Source organism: Bubalus kerabau, chromosome 3 (assembly GCF_029407905.1).
Source record: "Bubalus kerabau isolate K-KA32 ecotype Philippines breed swamp buffalo chromosome 3, PCC_UOA_SB_1v2, whole genome shotgun sequence".
Taxonomy (NCBI): Eukaryota; Metazoa; Chordata; class Mammalia; order Artiodactyla; family Bovidae; genus Bubalus; species Bubalus kerabau.
In genome coordinates this window covers 182,490,873-182,507,925 of record NC_073626.1, presented here as the reverse complement: position 1 = coordinate 182,507,925, position 17,053 = coordinate 182,490,873, and the positions used below count along the sequence as shown (strand labels likewise).

The 17,053-nt window shown below is 51.1% G+C and overlaps 1 protein-coding gene across 4 annotated transcripts in view; it reads left to right on the top strand.

Annotated features, from left to right (window-relative positions):
• GRHL3 (grainyhead like transcription factor 3) overlaps positions 1-17,053 on the top strand; it is a 36,134-nt gene that overhangs the window by 8,044 nt on the left and 11,037 nt on the right. For all 4 annotated transcript variants that reach the window (XM_055574123.1, XM_055574122.1, XM_055574125.1 and 1 more), the window contains exons 2-11: positions 4,486-4,672; positions 7,310-7,371; positions 9,491-9,836; positions 10,085-10,158; positions 10,631-10,784; positions 11,003-11,114; positions 12,825-12,919; positions 15,359-15,517; positions 16,053-16,131; positions 16,240-16,373. In XM_055574123.1, coding sequence (XP_055430098.1) covers positions 4,486-4,672; positions 7,310-7,371; positions 9,491-9,836; positions 10,085-10,158; positions 10,631-10,784; positions 11,003-11,114; positions 12,825-12,919; positions 15,359-15,517; positions 16,053-16,131; positions 16,240-16,373 — 1,402 coding nt within the window. The remainder of the gene's footprint in view (positions 1-4,485; positions 4,673-7,309; positions 7,372-9,490; positions 9,837-10,084; positions 10,159-10,630; positions 10,785-11,002; positions 11,115-12,824; positions 12,920-15,358; positions 15,518-16,052; positions 16,132-16,239; positions 16,374-17,053) is intronic.

Genomic DNA, 17,053 nt, shown 5'->3' with positions numbered 1-17,053 from the left:
TATTCTCTGGCAGGCTCTAGGCTTAGCACATTTCTCATGTTAATACACTTAATTTTCCTAACAACCCAGAGATTATCCCCACTCTAAAGTAGCCAGCCCTGGTGACTCCATCACATGACTGTGTTCTAATTTTCTTCACAGCACTTATCACTAACTAAAATTAACTCATTTACCTTCTTGTTTATGGTCTGTCTTCCCCAATTAGATTGCAAGTTCCGTGGGAGCAGAGCCTTATCTGCCATGCTTTTGGCTGATTCCCCAGTGTCTAGAAGAGTCCCTGGTTGGCACATAGAAGACACTCAATAGACCCATTTAACAGATGAGAAAATAAGCCCAGAGAGGCAAAGTGCCTCACCCAAGGACACACAGTTACTTCGGTCTGTCAGGCTATGACCCTGATGTTATAATACTTTCTCCCATGGTACTATGGATTCTTCTGTGCTGTACCCTGGTGAAGATCTGATGACAAGAAGGCTGCCCAGAGTCATGTCCTCTCCCTACACCCTCCTCCCTCATCCCCTTTTCACCTCTGTTTGTTGAGGAGCTCTGCTTTGGACAGGGACACCAACAGAGAGTTTGCAGAGGCCCTCAGGGAAGGTGACTGGTCTCCCCTCTTTGTTCTGGCTCTGTCTCCCACTAGTAGGGCTCACAGCTTCCTGGAACCCTTTCATATCCGTTCCCCCACCTCAGCCCTCAATTCTAATCTTTAGGAGAACAGGGAGCCACACATTTTTAGATTTCAGTATTTGGCACATGAATCAATGCTAATTAACCTTATCCATAGCCAAGTCTTTCTAGAAGCCAAATACTTTGTCTTGGTACCTGACATTGATTGGTAGCATGAACAGGCTTGGGAACCAGAACTCTGGAGCTCCCTCCACCACCCCCAGTGCCTGGCCAGAAACTTCCAGTTGTCTTGCTTCCTCACTTAGGCCCCCTTGCCTTGTGTGGGTGGGAAATCCTTTTCTGTCTAGCAGTGGAGGATTGTATTCCAGAGGAGGGGAGCTGCCAGAATAAGAAAGACATTTGAAAGGAGACTAGCATGGGGTTAAGAGCTGCATCTTGGAGTCCAACAAGGCCAGGTTCAAGTTGCGCCTCTGCCACTTACTAGCTGAGTGACCTGGAGGTAATATCACCTGAGTCTCAACTTCCCCAAAACCTATTGTGCAGAGTAGATAAGACAATGCAGAAAAACAGCCGTTGGAGTGGTGTAAATGCTGGTAAATGCTTGAGGTAGGGTAGCTGCTGTGTATCAAGGAATCAGTCTTTGGGATCTCCACAGGATGGATTAGAGACCCTCACAAGCCAGAAAAGTCTCCCGGATGAACAGCAAACATTGTCTGTCTTTCCATTTCTGATGCCAGTTTATCATTGTCTTCTAAAATTTAATTTTTGAATAGGATAAGATAACTGATAGCTCGTTAAAGCTGATAAGGGCCCTTCCACCAGAGTCAGCAAATTGGCCCTAGGAACGGCCCCCCGCTTCAATAGTTTAACCTGGAGAATCCCATGGACAGAGGAGCCTGGCAGCTACAGTCCATGGGGTCAAAAGAGTCAGACACCATTGAGCGGCTTTCGCTTCACTTCCACATCTGCCAACGACTTACAGGGTGACCATGTCTTGCACCACTTTGCAAGCGCTCCGTGTCTAGCTCCAAGCTGGGCCAAGAGCATGATTAAATTTTTGCACATTGCTCCTTTATTAGAAATTATAAATGATAAATTATTTCAACACCTGAAGACCAAACTACAGCCTAAGATTCCATAGACTCAAGATTTTTGACATTCTGGAATGAGCTTTCTGTAACACATACCCTTTCTGTGGCATGAAAGCATCGTTCTTTTTATTTTAAGCACTTGTTATGTTCCAGTTGTGAGCATTCTTCCTGTGACGGGGTCACTCAGTCCTCATTGTCCTACATGGCAGGTGCTTTTATTTGACTCATTTTATAAACAAGGAGTGGTGCTAAGTGCGGGGGTTCCCAGTTGACCCCGAGAGTGGGATCCACTGGGCCTTTCCCTGTTCCTTCTGTGCCCTCTTGGTTTGGGAGTTCCATTTAGGCTGAGACTGGGAGGGTTGGGGGCAGCCACCTGGGCTGGCTCTGTAAGTTCCTGTAACCCCAGGCCCAGGAGGCAGCTGGGAGGGGCCTTTTCTCACCTCTCCATCTTAAGGCCCGTGATTTATCGCAGCAGAAACTTGGGGTGCGCCTCCCTCTCCATGTCCCTGGAGCAGGAAGGTTTCTGTCATTTCTCTTTCCTGTGTGACAGCTCCCTCTCCCTCCCTTTCAGAGCCTCATACCCCACACCCCAGGGCTCAGGGGGATGGGAGACACTGCCCTGGAAGAAGCCCCTGGGAGAGAGCCACCCCCGGCCTGTCTGTGTGTGGGCCCGGCTGCTGTTCCCACTGTGTCTGAGAATGCAGGCTTGAGCTGCAGGGCAGCATGAGGGCGCTTCCCGCGGTGATTCGTGAAGGCCCTCGCCCGCCCGCCAGCCTGCCGCAGTGCCTGCCGTTCCATAACTAGAGCGTTTCCCTGTTGTGACAAGGACTGCCTTCTTGCACTGCGGGACGGCAGTGTGGCTTCGCGGAAAGTATGTGGCTTGGGTACTCGACAGTCCCGGTTGTGCCGTGGGCTAGTTGGGTGATTTGAGGGGCATTTCCTCCAAGTCGCAGGTTTCTCCATCTGTAAAATGAAGCAAATGATCCTTACTTCTAATGTTCTTGTAAGGACCCGAGCTGACGAGTGGAAAACATACATTAATAGCACGGTGAACAGTAGCTGATGTTACTCCTGTGTCCCTCAACAGGGGAGAAGCTGTGAGACTTACCTAGAAAGGGGGCATCAGGGCACCAGCAGACCAATCTGTGCCCACTTCATCTCCAGGCCTCTCTTTTCACATCCTGGCTGTCTGCTGCTTCTCACCTACCGCTACCCAACATTCTTTGCTCTAAAATGAACATAACCAGAACTTCCTCACCTCTGAGCCCTTGCTCATGATTAAGAGCATGTTCTACATGAATGATTCACAATGTGTGGTCCCCAGACTACCAGCATCAGCATTACCAGGGAACCTAGGTGTGGGGCCTGGAAATCTGTGTTTTAACAAGCCTTCTGTGCCATTCTGATGCAGCGAAAGTTTGAGAACACTATTCTGTATTACAGCAACATCCTGCTCTAGCTTGAATCCCCTCTGGGCCACTCACTAACCCACTAACTGGGACCTTGGGCAACTCCCTTAATTTCTCTGAGCTTCAGTTTCCTCATATATAAAATAGGAACAATAATAGTACCTGCCTCACAGGGTTGTTGTGAGAATTAAATGAGATAATCCTTAAAAAGTGCTTATCTCAGTGCCTAAACCGTGGTCGATGTTCAGTGAAGATTAGACATTCTTTTTATCATCACCACCATTATTCTATATTATGTGAATATATATATAATATATATATGTGAATATATATTTAGAATATGTGAATAAATATATAGAATGTATATATATTCTATATTCCTGGGACCCTCCCCATACATGTTACATAAGTGATATAATTCCCCATGTTGAATGTCCTCCAAAGAGTCTTGATCACTTGCCTTTGAGCCCATGTGGCTTGTATTTGTCCACGTTCTCAGTGAACTGCCCAGGTTCTGCCTGCATAGGTGTGCCCTGCAGCATTCCACTCCAGTTCCTGGCATCTGAGCAGCTGCTTGGGCACTGTACAATAAATGTTGGTCTGAAATGCCATTTACCAAGACTGGATCTGCGTATGGGCTTCCTCACTCTGGCTTTCTCTGTCACTTGCCACATTCTCTAAGTTGAAATGATCTCCAGCCTTCTGTGTCTTTCACGGTCTCGAAAAGAATGTCATCAGAACCCATGCTGAGTTATCTGGAGATTTTATTCTTTGTACCTTGTCATTGTTATTTCCTATCCTTGTTACACTGATTCCCCTTGAATAAGTATCTACCATGGAAGCATTTTCTTGAATCTTCTCTCAAGCCTCGCAAGGTTGGGATTGCAGTCTTCCTGTTGTAGCTGATGGAACTGAGGCCCCAAGCCTACAGCTTCTACATGGCAACATTTGGTGGTGACCCAGAGCATTTGGCTCGAGTTTAGGTACTTTCTACTGCCCCATCTGTCCAATGATGACAGAATAAGCATTTCAAGTTTTCAAGGCTGGTAGCTCTCTGAATTCCTGAATGTTGATCTGAGGCTGACCATTCACAGACCTTCTGCTGTGCATGCATGCTCAGTCATGTCTGACTCTGCAACCCCATGTAGCCTGCTAGACTTCTCCGTCCATGGGATTCCCCAGGCAAGAATACTGGACTGGGTTGCCTTTTTCTTCTTCAGGGGATCTTCCTCACTCAGGGGCCAATCCCACGTCTCTTGCATTGGCAGGTGTATCCTTTACCACTGAGCCACCTGGGAAGCATACGCATGCCTTCTGCTGGGACAGCCTAAATTTGACCCTCCTTACCTGCCTTTCAGTTTCAGATCTGTTCGGCTGCTAAAGAACGACCCAGTTAACTTCCAGAAGTTCCCCTACGCTAACGAGGATGAGGCCTGGAAGACCTACCTTGAAAACCCCCTGACGGCAGCCACGAAGGCCATGATGAGAGTCAATGGCGACGACGACAGCGTTGCGGCCCTGAGCTTCCTCTACGATTACTACATGGTACGTCCGCCACCGCTGACTGAACGTGCGTCTTCGCTCTCAGGCTTCATGGCTCTGCAGCCTACTCGGACCACCCCTAACCCTTCCCACGTCCTCTCACACCTCTGGGCCTTTGCACATGCTGGTCCCTCTGCCCGGCACACTCCCCTCTCCCCTGGCGAAACCCTGCTCTCAGCTTTAAGTTACCTCATTCATCCCCTGGAGGTGGGGAAGGATTTCTGGGCTTTTCCATTCTGTGCCTCCTCTGGGCACCCTCAGCAAGTACCATCATTTTCCGTGACGCCATCTTCAGAAGCTTGCTGTTTGTGCATTTACTCCTCCGTGTCACCTATGACACTGAGCTCCTGGAGGGCAGGAACCATGTCATGATCATGACTGAGCCCCCAGCACCCCACACTGCCTGCCACACAGTACTCAATATGTATTGACTGAATGGGTCAGGTCCTTGGCCACACACACCACAGCGATGACCTCTAACCCACCGTCTTCTTTCTGTCCCTTAGGTCATCCCAGTTGCCCTGTCAGCCCCACCTGCCTATTCCAGCCCCACCTCCTAGAACATGCCTTCTGCTCTTGAGTCCATTCACTTCCTTCAGGACCCTTCCCAAGGCCCAGCTTCTCTCAGAAGCCCTCGCCTCATATCGCCACTCTCCTGAGCGTCTCACTGTTGTTCATACCCTTGCTGCCACCGTGCGCATTGTACCACTTCCTGACATCTTTTATTGTTCTCTAATTGTTTCTGGAGCCTTGACTTTGAGACTGTCAGTTCCTAAGAACAGAAATTAGGCCTCTCACATAGGAGAAGTGTGCTTAAACCTATTAGTAACCACAAGTACATAACACACATGATATCACCCCCTTCCAGTGCCTTTGCCAGACACTGCTAATGGATTACAACCTGTATTCTCACTGAAGATACACGAGGCTACAAAATCTTTTTCAGCCTAGTAACTCCAGGCAACCCCTACCCATCTGTCTGAATTGTCATATGACAGCAAACATTCTTGCTATCCCTGTGCTGGGTTATTGCTTCTAGAGACTTTCCCAGATTGGAGGCTGGGGACATGAATAGCTGATTGTTGTGATGACTGAGTCTGAAGTTGAAGATTTAAAGCCACCTTGTAAATAAATCTTCAAATTCACTGGCCCAAGAAGTAGTTTATTCTACACAAAGGCAGGCAAACTCTGCAAATTCAGAGACCAGGTTGAGGGAAGTGGTCTCAGATACAAAAGAAACCCCAAATTATCTCTCTGGCTTTTGGTTCTCATCTAGGAGTGGTATGGCTACCCTCCCTTCCCTTCTCCCAGAAGACTGATGATGGAAAAGAAATTTGAATGTCTCAGCCTGGGGACCTGGTAGGAGCCAGAATTCTAGGTCTGAGCTTAAACTCCAGCCTGGGATATGTTGCTCGAGACTGGGCCATAAAATAAAATCGAGCACTACCTCCCCTGAGCAAGAGCCCATTCCCAGGGCCCCAGTGGTGGGGCCAGGCTCTGAAGGTGACATTTATTACCGCAGTACAGCATCCCAGGGAGACACACCTGCCCCCTGCCCTCCCAGAGCACATTAGATCAGAGGAGCACTGCAGACAGGCAGAGCACGGTCTGACAGTGTGGAAAGAGCACCAAGTTGGGAGTTGGACACCTGGCCATGTGACTTTGGGCAGAATAGTCCTAAAGGTCACCACTTGCTATTTCTTACTGAATGCTGGACACTGTGCCAGGCACCATTCCTCATGCTCTCCCATCAGTGTGATTAAAAACCCAGGCGTTGACATCACTAGACTTGGTCGGAGACCTTGTTCTGGCTTTGTTAGCTTTAGAGAAAAAAGACCTGAATTCTCTGAGACACAACAGTATTAGAATTATAATCACGAGAGGTAACATTTACATAGTGCTCTCCATGTGCCAGGGGCTAGTCTAAGCACTCACAAAAATCCCAAGGGTTGGTATCACTGTTATTCCTGCCGTAAAGATGATGACAATAAGGTGCAGAAAGGTTGAGGGCCTTGCCCAAGGTCACACAGCCAATATGTAGCAGGTCTAAGAACGGTACCCAGGAAATTGATTCAGTCTGTGTTCCTAATCACTAAGATGACAAAGCCTCTCTGGACTTCAGTTTTCCTCACGCGTGTAATGGGGATAGCATTAGTAGACAGCACAGAGTGGTTGTAGAGATTAAATTACAGCACACAGAGAAGCCACTTAGCATAGGGCCCAGTGCATAGGAAGTGCTCCATTAAAAAACAGTGAGCATTATCTTTATTAATAAATCTTCACAACCCACTTGAGGGAGGGATTGTCATCCCCCACTTGACATATGAGGAAGCCGAATGTCAGAAAAGCACAATCATTTATCCCGAGTCACACAGCACTTTTACGTAGTAAAGCTAGAACTTAAGCTAGGCCTGCCTGACTCCAAATTCCATGATTCCTAAGTGCTCGTTTCAGGGTACTTCTCACTCTGTAACTTGGGGCTCAGACTAAATGGCCTGCTAACTCAAAGGACTGGCAGGTTTTCTCCCAATGACCAAGGTAGCTCCCCTGTGTGGCTGAGCCCCTGGAGGGGGTTGAGGCTCATGACAGTCAGATCTTATCCAAGAGCCACACACAAATCCTTTCTTCCTTTCTTCTCAGGGCCCCAAGGAGAAGCGGCTACTGTCCTCCAGCACCGGGGGCCGGAATGACCAAGGCAAGAGGTGAGGCATGCCCTCACCACCATCCCCGCCCCTCTACCCTCCCCCACCTCACCTAGGGCCCCTTATCCACTGGGCACGGGGCACAATGCCAGGACTAGGGTCCACGGTACCCTTGTGCTTAGGCCCCCAGTTGTGTCCAGCTCTACAACACCATTGTCCGTGGGGTTTCTCCAGGCAAGAAATACTGGAGTGTACCATGCCCTCCTCCAGGGGATCTTCCTAACCCAGAGACTGAACCCAGGTCTTCCACATTGCAGGTGGATTCTTTACCATCTGAGCCACCAGGGAAGTCCACGGTACCCTTAGGGGCCCACAAAAGTATTTTATCTATTTTAAAATCAGAAGAAAACGATACAATCCAGCCTGGGTTGTATTTGTATTTATACTGAGGATTGTAAAAGGTTTTTTAAACTGTTTTTTTATGGAGGAAGGGACCTATGATCGCAAAAGAGACTGGGGCCCACAGAGTCACAGTGAGACCCTGCTTGAGTGCACACACGCACACAAGTGCCTGCGGCCACGTGGCTAAAGTTTACTAAAAACGAACTTCAAAGCCACAGTGGTGCAAAAGCCCTGCTGGAAGCTTTTCTGTCCTAGCTTCAAAACCCTCCCTGCAGCCTCAAGGGGAGGGGACAGCTATGTTCCCGTGTTTCTTTCCCTTGGCTGTCTTGGCCTCTGTCTGGCACTGATGCCTCGGGCATGGATGTTCCTTTTCTTGTAGAGAGCAGCCCAGGCCATACTCATGGCCAGAGGGGCACTGGAAGGATACTGCCCGCCTTTGTCTACTTTTCCTTACCCCCAGTAGGCAGGGCTTCTGCTGGGAAACCTTCTGGGCCTCTCTCTTCTTTCCAGAAAGCCCAAACTGCTAAGGCAAGCACTGAGGCACTGGCGGCTGGCAAACGGCCCCCCACTGCCTCGAACAGTGGGTTTTTGTGCATGACATTTCCCTCAAAACCAGTTTTTTTTAATGTTGTTAGTTTTTCTGATTGTAAAATAATACCTGCTGGTTATAAAGTATTCAAAGTCTATAGACATGCATAAAGCAAAAAAGGAAGGAAGGGGAGGAGGGAGGAATGAATTGTAGATTATGTAATGTATTTGTTCATTTGAAGAAAACTGTTTATAGGTGTATGACAGTTTTAGGGAAATTATGAATAAATAAGTAGAAAATTCTAAAATGAGGAAGCTCAAGTTAGTATCGTAACTCCAGTAGCAACAGAGGTTGTCCTAAGAAAACTTATCATAGTAAAATATTTAACCAGCCGGCAAACAATATTTGTGTAGTTACAACAACTAAACTATCTATTGTTGAAGCTATTTTTAAATTTAGTTTACTTTTCAAAAAAAATTTGATGTAGTAACAAACTAAATACCCATATTGAAGCTGGCCCTTGAGAATCAGAAGTATGGTGGTGGAAATGGAAGACTGGTGCGATTACAGGAGGGCACCCATGGATAATAGAATCATCTTATAGTAAGGTCTGTGTGTTCACTCAGTGTCTCTGATTCTGTGACTGTCTGGGTCTCAGGTGTGAAAATAGTTTATCTGGCTCTTTTGACAAAGTGAGGACTGTATGTAAAAATTCTTTGGATTCTGTACAATGAATTGCATTAAAGACACTGTTGTTTTTGCTTAAAAATATAAAGTAAAAAAGTAAAAGTTTCTTACAATTCTACTTTCTTGTTTCCCTTAATAGTTTGGGGTATATCCTTCCAGGTCTTTTTTCTTAATGTACACTATTATCGACTCACAAATACCCACTCTTGCCCTCACCAGGAATGACTCAGTACAGTAATTTTAATGTGGGGACATTTGACTCCGGATAAGGAATGAATAAACTTTCCGTTTTTTAAATGACCAAGTACTGTAATGGGTAAAGCAGGCATTTGCCCCTGAACCTTGATCCTGTACCTGGTCCTCCCTGCTTCTCCCTGTGACATGTTGGGCCCGCTGCAGTGTCTCATCTCAGGCATGTTGGGAAGACCTAACGTGGATTAAATCTTTGGATTAAAGAAAGTCAATATGTCAGTGTGATGGTCACCCTGCAATCCAGCCAAGGACCCCCTCGAGGCTCCGAGAAAAGAGGTGTACCCACTTACCCCTCCTCACTCTCCTCAGGTACTACCATGGCATGGAATATGAGATGGACCTCACCCCCCTTGAAAGTCCCACGCACCTCATGAAATTCCTGACAGAGAATGTGTCTGGAACCCCAGAGTACCCAGATGTGCTCAAGAAGAATAATCTAATGAGCGTGGAGGGAGCTGCACCCACGCCGGGCAAGGCTGCTCTGCTCCCCGCAGGCCCCAGCAAGCTGGAAACCGGCTCTGTGGACAGCTACCTGCTGCCCACCAGCGATGTATATGATAATGGCTCCCTCAGCTCCTTGTTTGAGAGCATTCACGGGGTGCCTCCCACACAGCGCTGGCAGCCTGACAGCACCTTCAAAGATGACCCACAGGAGGTGAGGGCCCACCCCCTCACCCCTCCCGCATCCCTGGGTACTTGCATGTACAGAAGGAGGGAAGACAGGCGCTCGGAGCTTTGGAATCACTGGGGGAAAGAGTCCTTGAGCTGAGGCAGGGCTGCCATGCACTGTTGTCCAGGTTGTGCACTGTGCAACCCTCGCAGTTGTATGTAGTGGCCCTGGGTTGACGTGCCAGTGGAACTGAATGTGAGCATATATTTTCCCTGGATTGTGTTTCTCTGCAGTCTCTACTCTTCCCAGATATCCTGAAAACATCCCCAGAACCCCTGGGTTCAGAGGACTATCCCAATCCCAAGAGGTAAGTTAGCTTCTCTGGACCCTTGACCACTGGTCAGTGGGCAGGGGATGTAGACAGAGCTGTACACTGTCCCCAAAGCAAGCATCATCACTGAATGAAAAGAGAGAAGCGAAGGCATGTAAAAGAAAAGAGTGATTTCTACATCTCTTTCCCAGGTTGTGACAAGCAGCTCAGAACTGAGCACCATGTTAGAAAACCAAGGTTCCATTGTGTCCTGGTCTCCCTGTGACTTGGTCACCCCTCAGGGCTCTCTTGTTTCCATTAGTCGTTATTCAGGAGGATTGTACCTCAACAAAGCCATTAAATAGAAGCCCTGAAAACGCGGAAATGGAGGCCCCGGAAAGTAGAGTGATTTAGTGAGGTCAGGTGGTAAATCCATAGCAGAGCCTCAGGCTTCCTGCCCCACTGCCCTCTGGGATACTCCATTCAGCCTGGGAGCCCAGCCTCACTGTCCTCTCCCGCCTCCCCGCAGTGACTTTGAGTACACCCTGGGCTCCCCCAAAGCCATCCACATCAAATCGGGCGAGTCGCCCATGGCCTACCTCAACAAGGGCCAGTTCTACCCTGTCACCTTGCGGACGCCAGCAGGTGGCAAAGGCCTTGCCTTGTCCTCCAACAAGGTCAAGGTAGGTTGGCTGCCCTGGGACTGCTTGGGAAGTGGGCGGGGTGCTCAGGTCAACCCTGCCTGCCGGGGTCTCCAGGGAGAGGGTGCTTTAGAGGACTGCCCATTGCCACGGAGAGGAGAGGCCAAAGAGCAGGGCTGCCTGACCCCGGGTCTGGGAAAGGATGAGGCTGCCCAGGCCTCTCCTGAGGCAGGGGGTCACGGTGACCACTGTGTTTGCAGAGTGTGGTGATGGTGGTCTTCGACAACGAGAAGGGCCCGGCCGAGCAGCTGCGCTTCTGGAAACACTGGCATTCGCGGCAGCCCACCGCCAAGCAGCGGGTCATCGACGTGGGTGAGAGCCCGCTCACACCCTCCACCCCAGTGTCTCTCTCTCTCTAATTCTCTGTCTCACACCTCTCTCACACACACACATGCACGCGCACGTGCGCGCGCACACACACACACACACACACACACACACACACAGGCCAGTCAGGCCTTTCTTGCTGTCCCCCTTTTCCCCACCCCCTTCTGACCTCTGCAGGGCTTATTTCTGACTCCAGCCGCCTGCCTGGGCCCTGTCTCCAGGTCATAAGCTGTGGGGTTTGCGGGGATTTGCATGTTGACTGGAAGCAGTGACCTCTTTTCTTTGTTGCTTTGGGATAAACAAGGCTCTGGGGGCCCCAGGAGAACCACATAAACAGACCCCTGGGGTGCTGGCTGGCCTGTCCCCATCAGGGGTCTTGACCAATTGGGATACAAATGCATGAGATAACTGTGCAGGCAATGAGTGAGTTGGAAGCTGGGAGCACAGTGCCGGGGCAGCTCTGCTTTGGAAGCTGCAACCTTCGTGCTTTGAAGGCAGGAAGGGAGCTGGGGGAGGCCTTCTGTGTGTGCTGCCAGTCCCGGCCCTGAGACCCGGTGGGAGGCGCGGCCCATCTTCAGATCTCCAGGCCCTGGCTCTGTCACTCTCTTCCTGGCTGTGTCACCTCCCCTTCCTGAGTCTCAGTTTCTTCAACTGTCACCTGGGAAAGTACCAGCTGCCCCATCTGCCTGCCGTGCAATTGCCGCCTTGGAGCCACGTGTGCTAGAGAACGTGACACAAATAGGGACGATGCAGTGACCTCTGAGAGGCCAGGTGGCACGGTGGTTAGGAGCCTGGGCTCAGGAGCCAGAGAGAACTGACCTCCAGACCTTGCTCTACCTTTTATTAGCTGTGACCAGACTTCTCTGAGCTTTGTTCTCCTCATGTGTAAGCTGAATATTCATAGCATTGTAAGTGTATAGCTCAGTTCAGTTCAGTGGCTCAGTCGTGTCCGACTCTTTGTGACCCCATGGACTGCAGTATGCCAGGCCTCCCTGTCCATCACCAACTCCCGGAGTTTACTCAAACTCATGTCTGTTGAGTCGGTGGTGCCATCCAACCATCTCATCCTCTGTCGTCCCCTTCTCCTCCCGCCTTCAATCTTTCCCAGCATCAGAGTCTTTCCAAATGAGTCAGTTCTTCACATCAGGTGGCCAAAGTATTGGAGTTTCAGCTTCAACATCAGTCCTTCCAATGAATATTCAGGACTGATTTCCTTTAGGAGAGACTGGTTGGATCTCCTTGCAGTCCAAGGGACCCTCAAGAGTCAAGTGTGTAGTAGTAGTATTATCATTTGTTTAATGCTACGAGCTCAATACTGGTAGTACTGATTGTACTATGGTTATGAGTATCACTGTGACCATGGTGACCATTTCACCTGGGAGAGCTCCTCAATCACAGTCCCACTGAAAAAAGTAAGCTCCACCCCAAAATCATGTGGGCCCTGGCCTAGTTGGCAAAGTTAAGGAGTCCCTCTGGGATTTGGGCAGATCTCCTTCCCAGACTGGACCTCAGCTTTTCCATCCATAGCCCAGGGCACAATGAGTAACTTCCTCCCTAGTTTGAAGCATGGTTCTTGGGGGAGAGGATCCAAGTCCCTGCCAAGAACGGGGCCCAGGCCCTAATGACCCCTCCCCATGGTGCCCCCAAATCCCTTGTCTCCTGACTCTCCTCTGGTCTCCTGTGGTCTCTTTGCAGCCGACTGCAAAGAAAACTTCAACACTGTCCAGCACATTGAGGAGGTGGCGTATAATGCACTGTCCTTCATGTGGAATGTCCATGAGGAGGCCAAGGTCAGTGCTGGGGGCATGGCTGGGATGGGACTGGGCTGCCAGCAAGTCCCAGGAAAGGGACTGTCCCTAGGATTGTGGTAGCTCCTCCAGTGAGGGCACCAGGGAGGAGGCAGGGTACAGGAGTGAAGGAGAAGCACAGGCTCTAAGCTAGAGTGGCCGGGCCCTTATCCCGCCTTCGTGACCTTGGACAAGTGCCTTAGCTGAAAATTGGGAGTGTAACCTTAGCATGAACGGATAGGTTGGCATGAGGCTCAGGTGAGATAAGAGAAAGGTAGAGCACAGCCTGGCACAGAAGTGGTGGCTGTTGTTATTAGTCCAATCCACCTATTTGCCAGATGGGAAAACTGAGTCTTGTGCAAGCCACACAGCAAGATCCTGCTGCTGCTGACGGGGTTTCCTGACATGTGGGCCAGTGCAGAGTGTTGCAGAAGTGCTGTGGAGTCTGGTAGATGAAGGCTGAAGTCTGTTACCTCACTCGAGGAGCCCATAGGAAGGGAAGAGCAATCTGCCTCCTAGAGTTGTGGTGAAGATCCAAGGAGATCGTGAAGGACGGGGCAGCGGGCACTTTCTATGCCAAGCCTATCGGAGAGGCCTGAGAAATGGAGCCTCTGGCAATATATTTTTTTCATACCAATGATGAAGCCATGTGGTGCTTGAGACCAGCCTCACACTCACCAGTGCTGCCGGGTCCCTCTGTGTCTCGGTCTTCTGTTTAGACAGGTGGTATCGTGGAATGGGCACTAGTCAGAGGGTCAGGGGCTGGGTGACCTTGGGCCTGTCCCTTCACCTTTCGGGGCCAGGCTTACCCCATCAGACCAAGTTTTGGTCAGGCTCATGGCAAAGGCCCTTCTGGCCTGGGAAAGCCGGGGAGCTTATCCCTGCCTCCCCGCCTCCCCGCCTCCCCTCATGGGGCGGTCCAGGCTGCCCGGAGAAAACCAAGGTGAAGGGGCTCTGAAAACAGCAAGGAGAGGCACAAAGGCAAGGGATTATTATTATTCAAACAGACACCCAGGACTGGGGAGGAGCTGGGGCCTCCGGTTCAGGGAGTGGGGGAAGAGTTTCGTGGGAAGGGAGAGGTGGGTTTCGGTGGGGATTTTCTCACAGCCTCTTAAGCCCCCAGGCTTGGGTCTTTGTCAGGTGTGAGCTGGGTGGGGGCGGCATCAGGGCTGAGCTGGCTGAGGGGAAGGTATGTCTGGCATGCATCTGGGGGCCTGGCCCCCCACAGCCAGGGAAGGAAGAGGGTCTGCTCCAGCACCACCCCACCCCCACTTGTTCAAGTCAGGATCATTTCCAAGGGAAGCGTCCCAAGGAATAGGGGCCAGCGTGGAGTGGGGTCTGGCCTGGAGTCCCACACAGACGCCAGCAGTAGGCAGTCAGTAGGCGAGCTTGCTAAGAGACGTCCAGCTAAGACTGACCCCAGGCTACCATCAGCTGGACACAGGCTTCTGGTTGAGACGCCATCTGTCCCACTCACAACAACAGTTACAAAATGTCCAAGACCCCTAGGTATTCTACCACCCTCACCACCACAGGAGGTAGGTTTAATTGTCCCCATTTTGCAGATAAAGAAACTGAGCCCTCATGAGGTTCAAGGACTTATCTAAAGTCACATGGCTTGAGGGGCAGAGTGTGAGTGGCCCCACGTCCAAGCTCATTCCTCTCTGCCAGCCTGCCCAACTCCCTGTGGAAGCGTTAGCAAGTCACATCCATGCTCAGAGCCTCCGTCTCCTCAGCTGTAAAATGGGGGTGACTGGTTCAGCTGTGGCTAAGCTGGTCGTTCAGGTGCACAGGGGCGTGTACCACCCTCCGTGGCCCTGGGCAGGGCCAGCAGGAACATATCTTCAGGAGCTGGCCGGGAGGGGATTTGGGCCCTTCTCTGAGCGACTTCCCTTTCACTTTTCATTTTCATGCATTGGAGAAGGAAATGGCAACCCACTCCAGTGTTCTTGCCTGGAGAATCCCAGGGACGGGGGAGCCTGGTGGGCTTCCATCTATGGGGTCGCACAGAGTCGGACACGACTGAAGTGACTTAGCAGCAGCAGCAGCTACCTTCTTACTCCGAGTTGCAAAAAAAAAAAAAAAAAGAAATGAGGCTCTGGATTTTCAATTCCTGAAGGACCCTTAACCTCCCTCCCAGGCCCTAGGTCCTTTGGGCTGCCCTTGGCGATCTAGCGGGAGCTGCATTGTCCACTGGTGACACCCTGAGCTCAAACTCCGGTTCCCTTATGTGCTCCCTGTGTCGCCCTCAGACAGCGGCCCTCTCGGAGCATGGGTTTTCCCTGGAAAAGAGAGGTGGTGAGGTTTGCCTTCCAGGGGCATTGTGAAGCTGAGGGTGCCCGCCAGGTGCCCGGAAGGCCCCATGGTACTCAGGGAGGTGGTGAGACTGCAGGTCTGGTGACCTGGGCCGGCTGTCTAGTGAGCTCCCTCCTCTGTCCCCAGGTGTTTGTTGGTGTCAACTGCCTCAGCACAGACTTCTCCTCACAGAAGGGGGTGAAGGGAGTCCCCTTGAACCTGCAGATCGACACCTATGACTGTGGCCCCGGCACCGAGCGCCTGGTTCACCGTGCTGTCTGCCAGATCAAGATCTTCTGTGACAAGGTGGCTGGGCAGACCCTGTGCTGGGCCCTGGGCGGGCGGGCCAGCCTGACCTGCGCGTCCTCCTCAGCCACGCTGGGTGCACCTGTCTCTGCTTCTTGCTCTCTGAACGTCTCTGTCTTTGTGTGCTTGTTGTTTGTCCGTCCTGCTCTCTGTGGCTGTATTTTCCTCTGCTCAACCCTTCCTCTTGCTACACATCTCTTTCTAGGTCTCTGTACAAAGCTCTCCAGGTCACGTTTCTCTTTCTTCTTACCTCTCTCTGAGCTCCTTTCTCTTTTCTCTGTTTCTTTCTCTGTTCCTCTCTCCCCACACCTGTCCCTCAGTTTCTTCTTTCTCTGCCTCTCTGTTTCTCTCTCTCCCAAGGCTTTGCTGACCTCAGACAGGGCTGGGCTGCGCTGGGTTGGGCCGAGTGCTGGTACCTTCCCGTTTCCTGATCTCACCCTGGGAAGGAAGCAACCCCGGAAGTCCCATAGTTGCGAGGAAAAGCAGCCAGCCCTCCCGAGACCAGTGGTGACCCCCGGCCCCCTCTCTCCCACAGGGAGCAGAAAGGAAGATGCGGGATGATGAGCGGAAGCAGTTCCGGAGGAAGGTCAAGTGCCCCGACTCCAGCAACAGTGGTCAGTGGACCTGGGCTGGGCTGGGTTGGCGTGAAGGGGAGAGGAGACTAGAGGGCAGACGCATGAACAGAGGGATCTCAAGGCACAATGCCTTCCTCTTCCCATCAGGCATCAAGGGTTCCCTGTTAGCCGGCTTCAGGGGCAATGAGACCACCTACCTGCGGCCTGAGGCGGACCTGGAGACCCCGCCGGTGCTGTTCATCCCCAACGTGCACTTCTCCAGCCTGCAGCGTCCTGGAGGGGTGAGGGTCTTGGGCTGAGAGAGGGTCTGGGCCTCTGGGTGTGGCTGTCTTAGCAGAGACCGGCAGGCAGCAACCTGCCACTTAGCAGGACAGGCCAGTTAGAGGTTGATAGGTCCTGACATCACCAAAATGGAAATATCTTTATTGAATCCCAGGGGACTCAAAAAATGTATGTACAGTCATATAAGTTCAGGGACCTTTTCTACTGAAGAGTGTTCATGAAGAAATGAACTTCATATGCACTGAAATGTTCACTCTTGAAGCACACACGGGAGGTTTCTAATGTCCGAGCCCCAAGTTAGACCACGGCGTGTCAGAGCTGGGTGATAATGATCATCCCAGCAATGCTTGTGAGGCTCACTTTACACTAGGCACTGCTCTTTGAGCTTTCCATGCGTCATCTCCTTGACCCTCATTACCTCCTTATGAAGTCGGTAATGTTGTTCTCCCTGGATTCACGGGGTGGAAATTGAGGCATTGAGACCAAAATTACACAGGCTGTGGCAGAGCCAGGACTGGAGCCCAGGCAACCGGGCTTCAGAGACAGTGCCCGTCACCACGGGTCACACCACCTCTCAAGACAGGGAGCCGCTCACCAAGCGCCTTGACCGGCCAGCCCTTTGCTGCGTTGTCTCATTTTTACATCACGGGCTTCCTCTGAGGTACAGGCTGCTATCCCC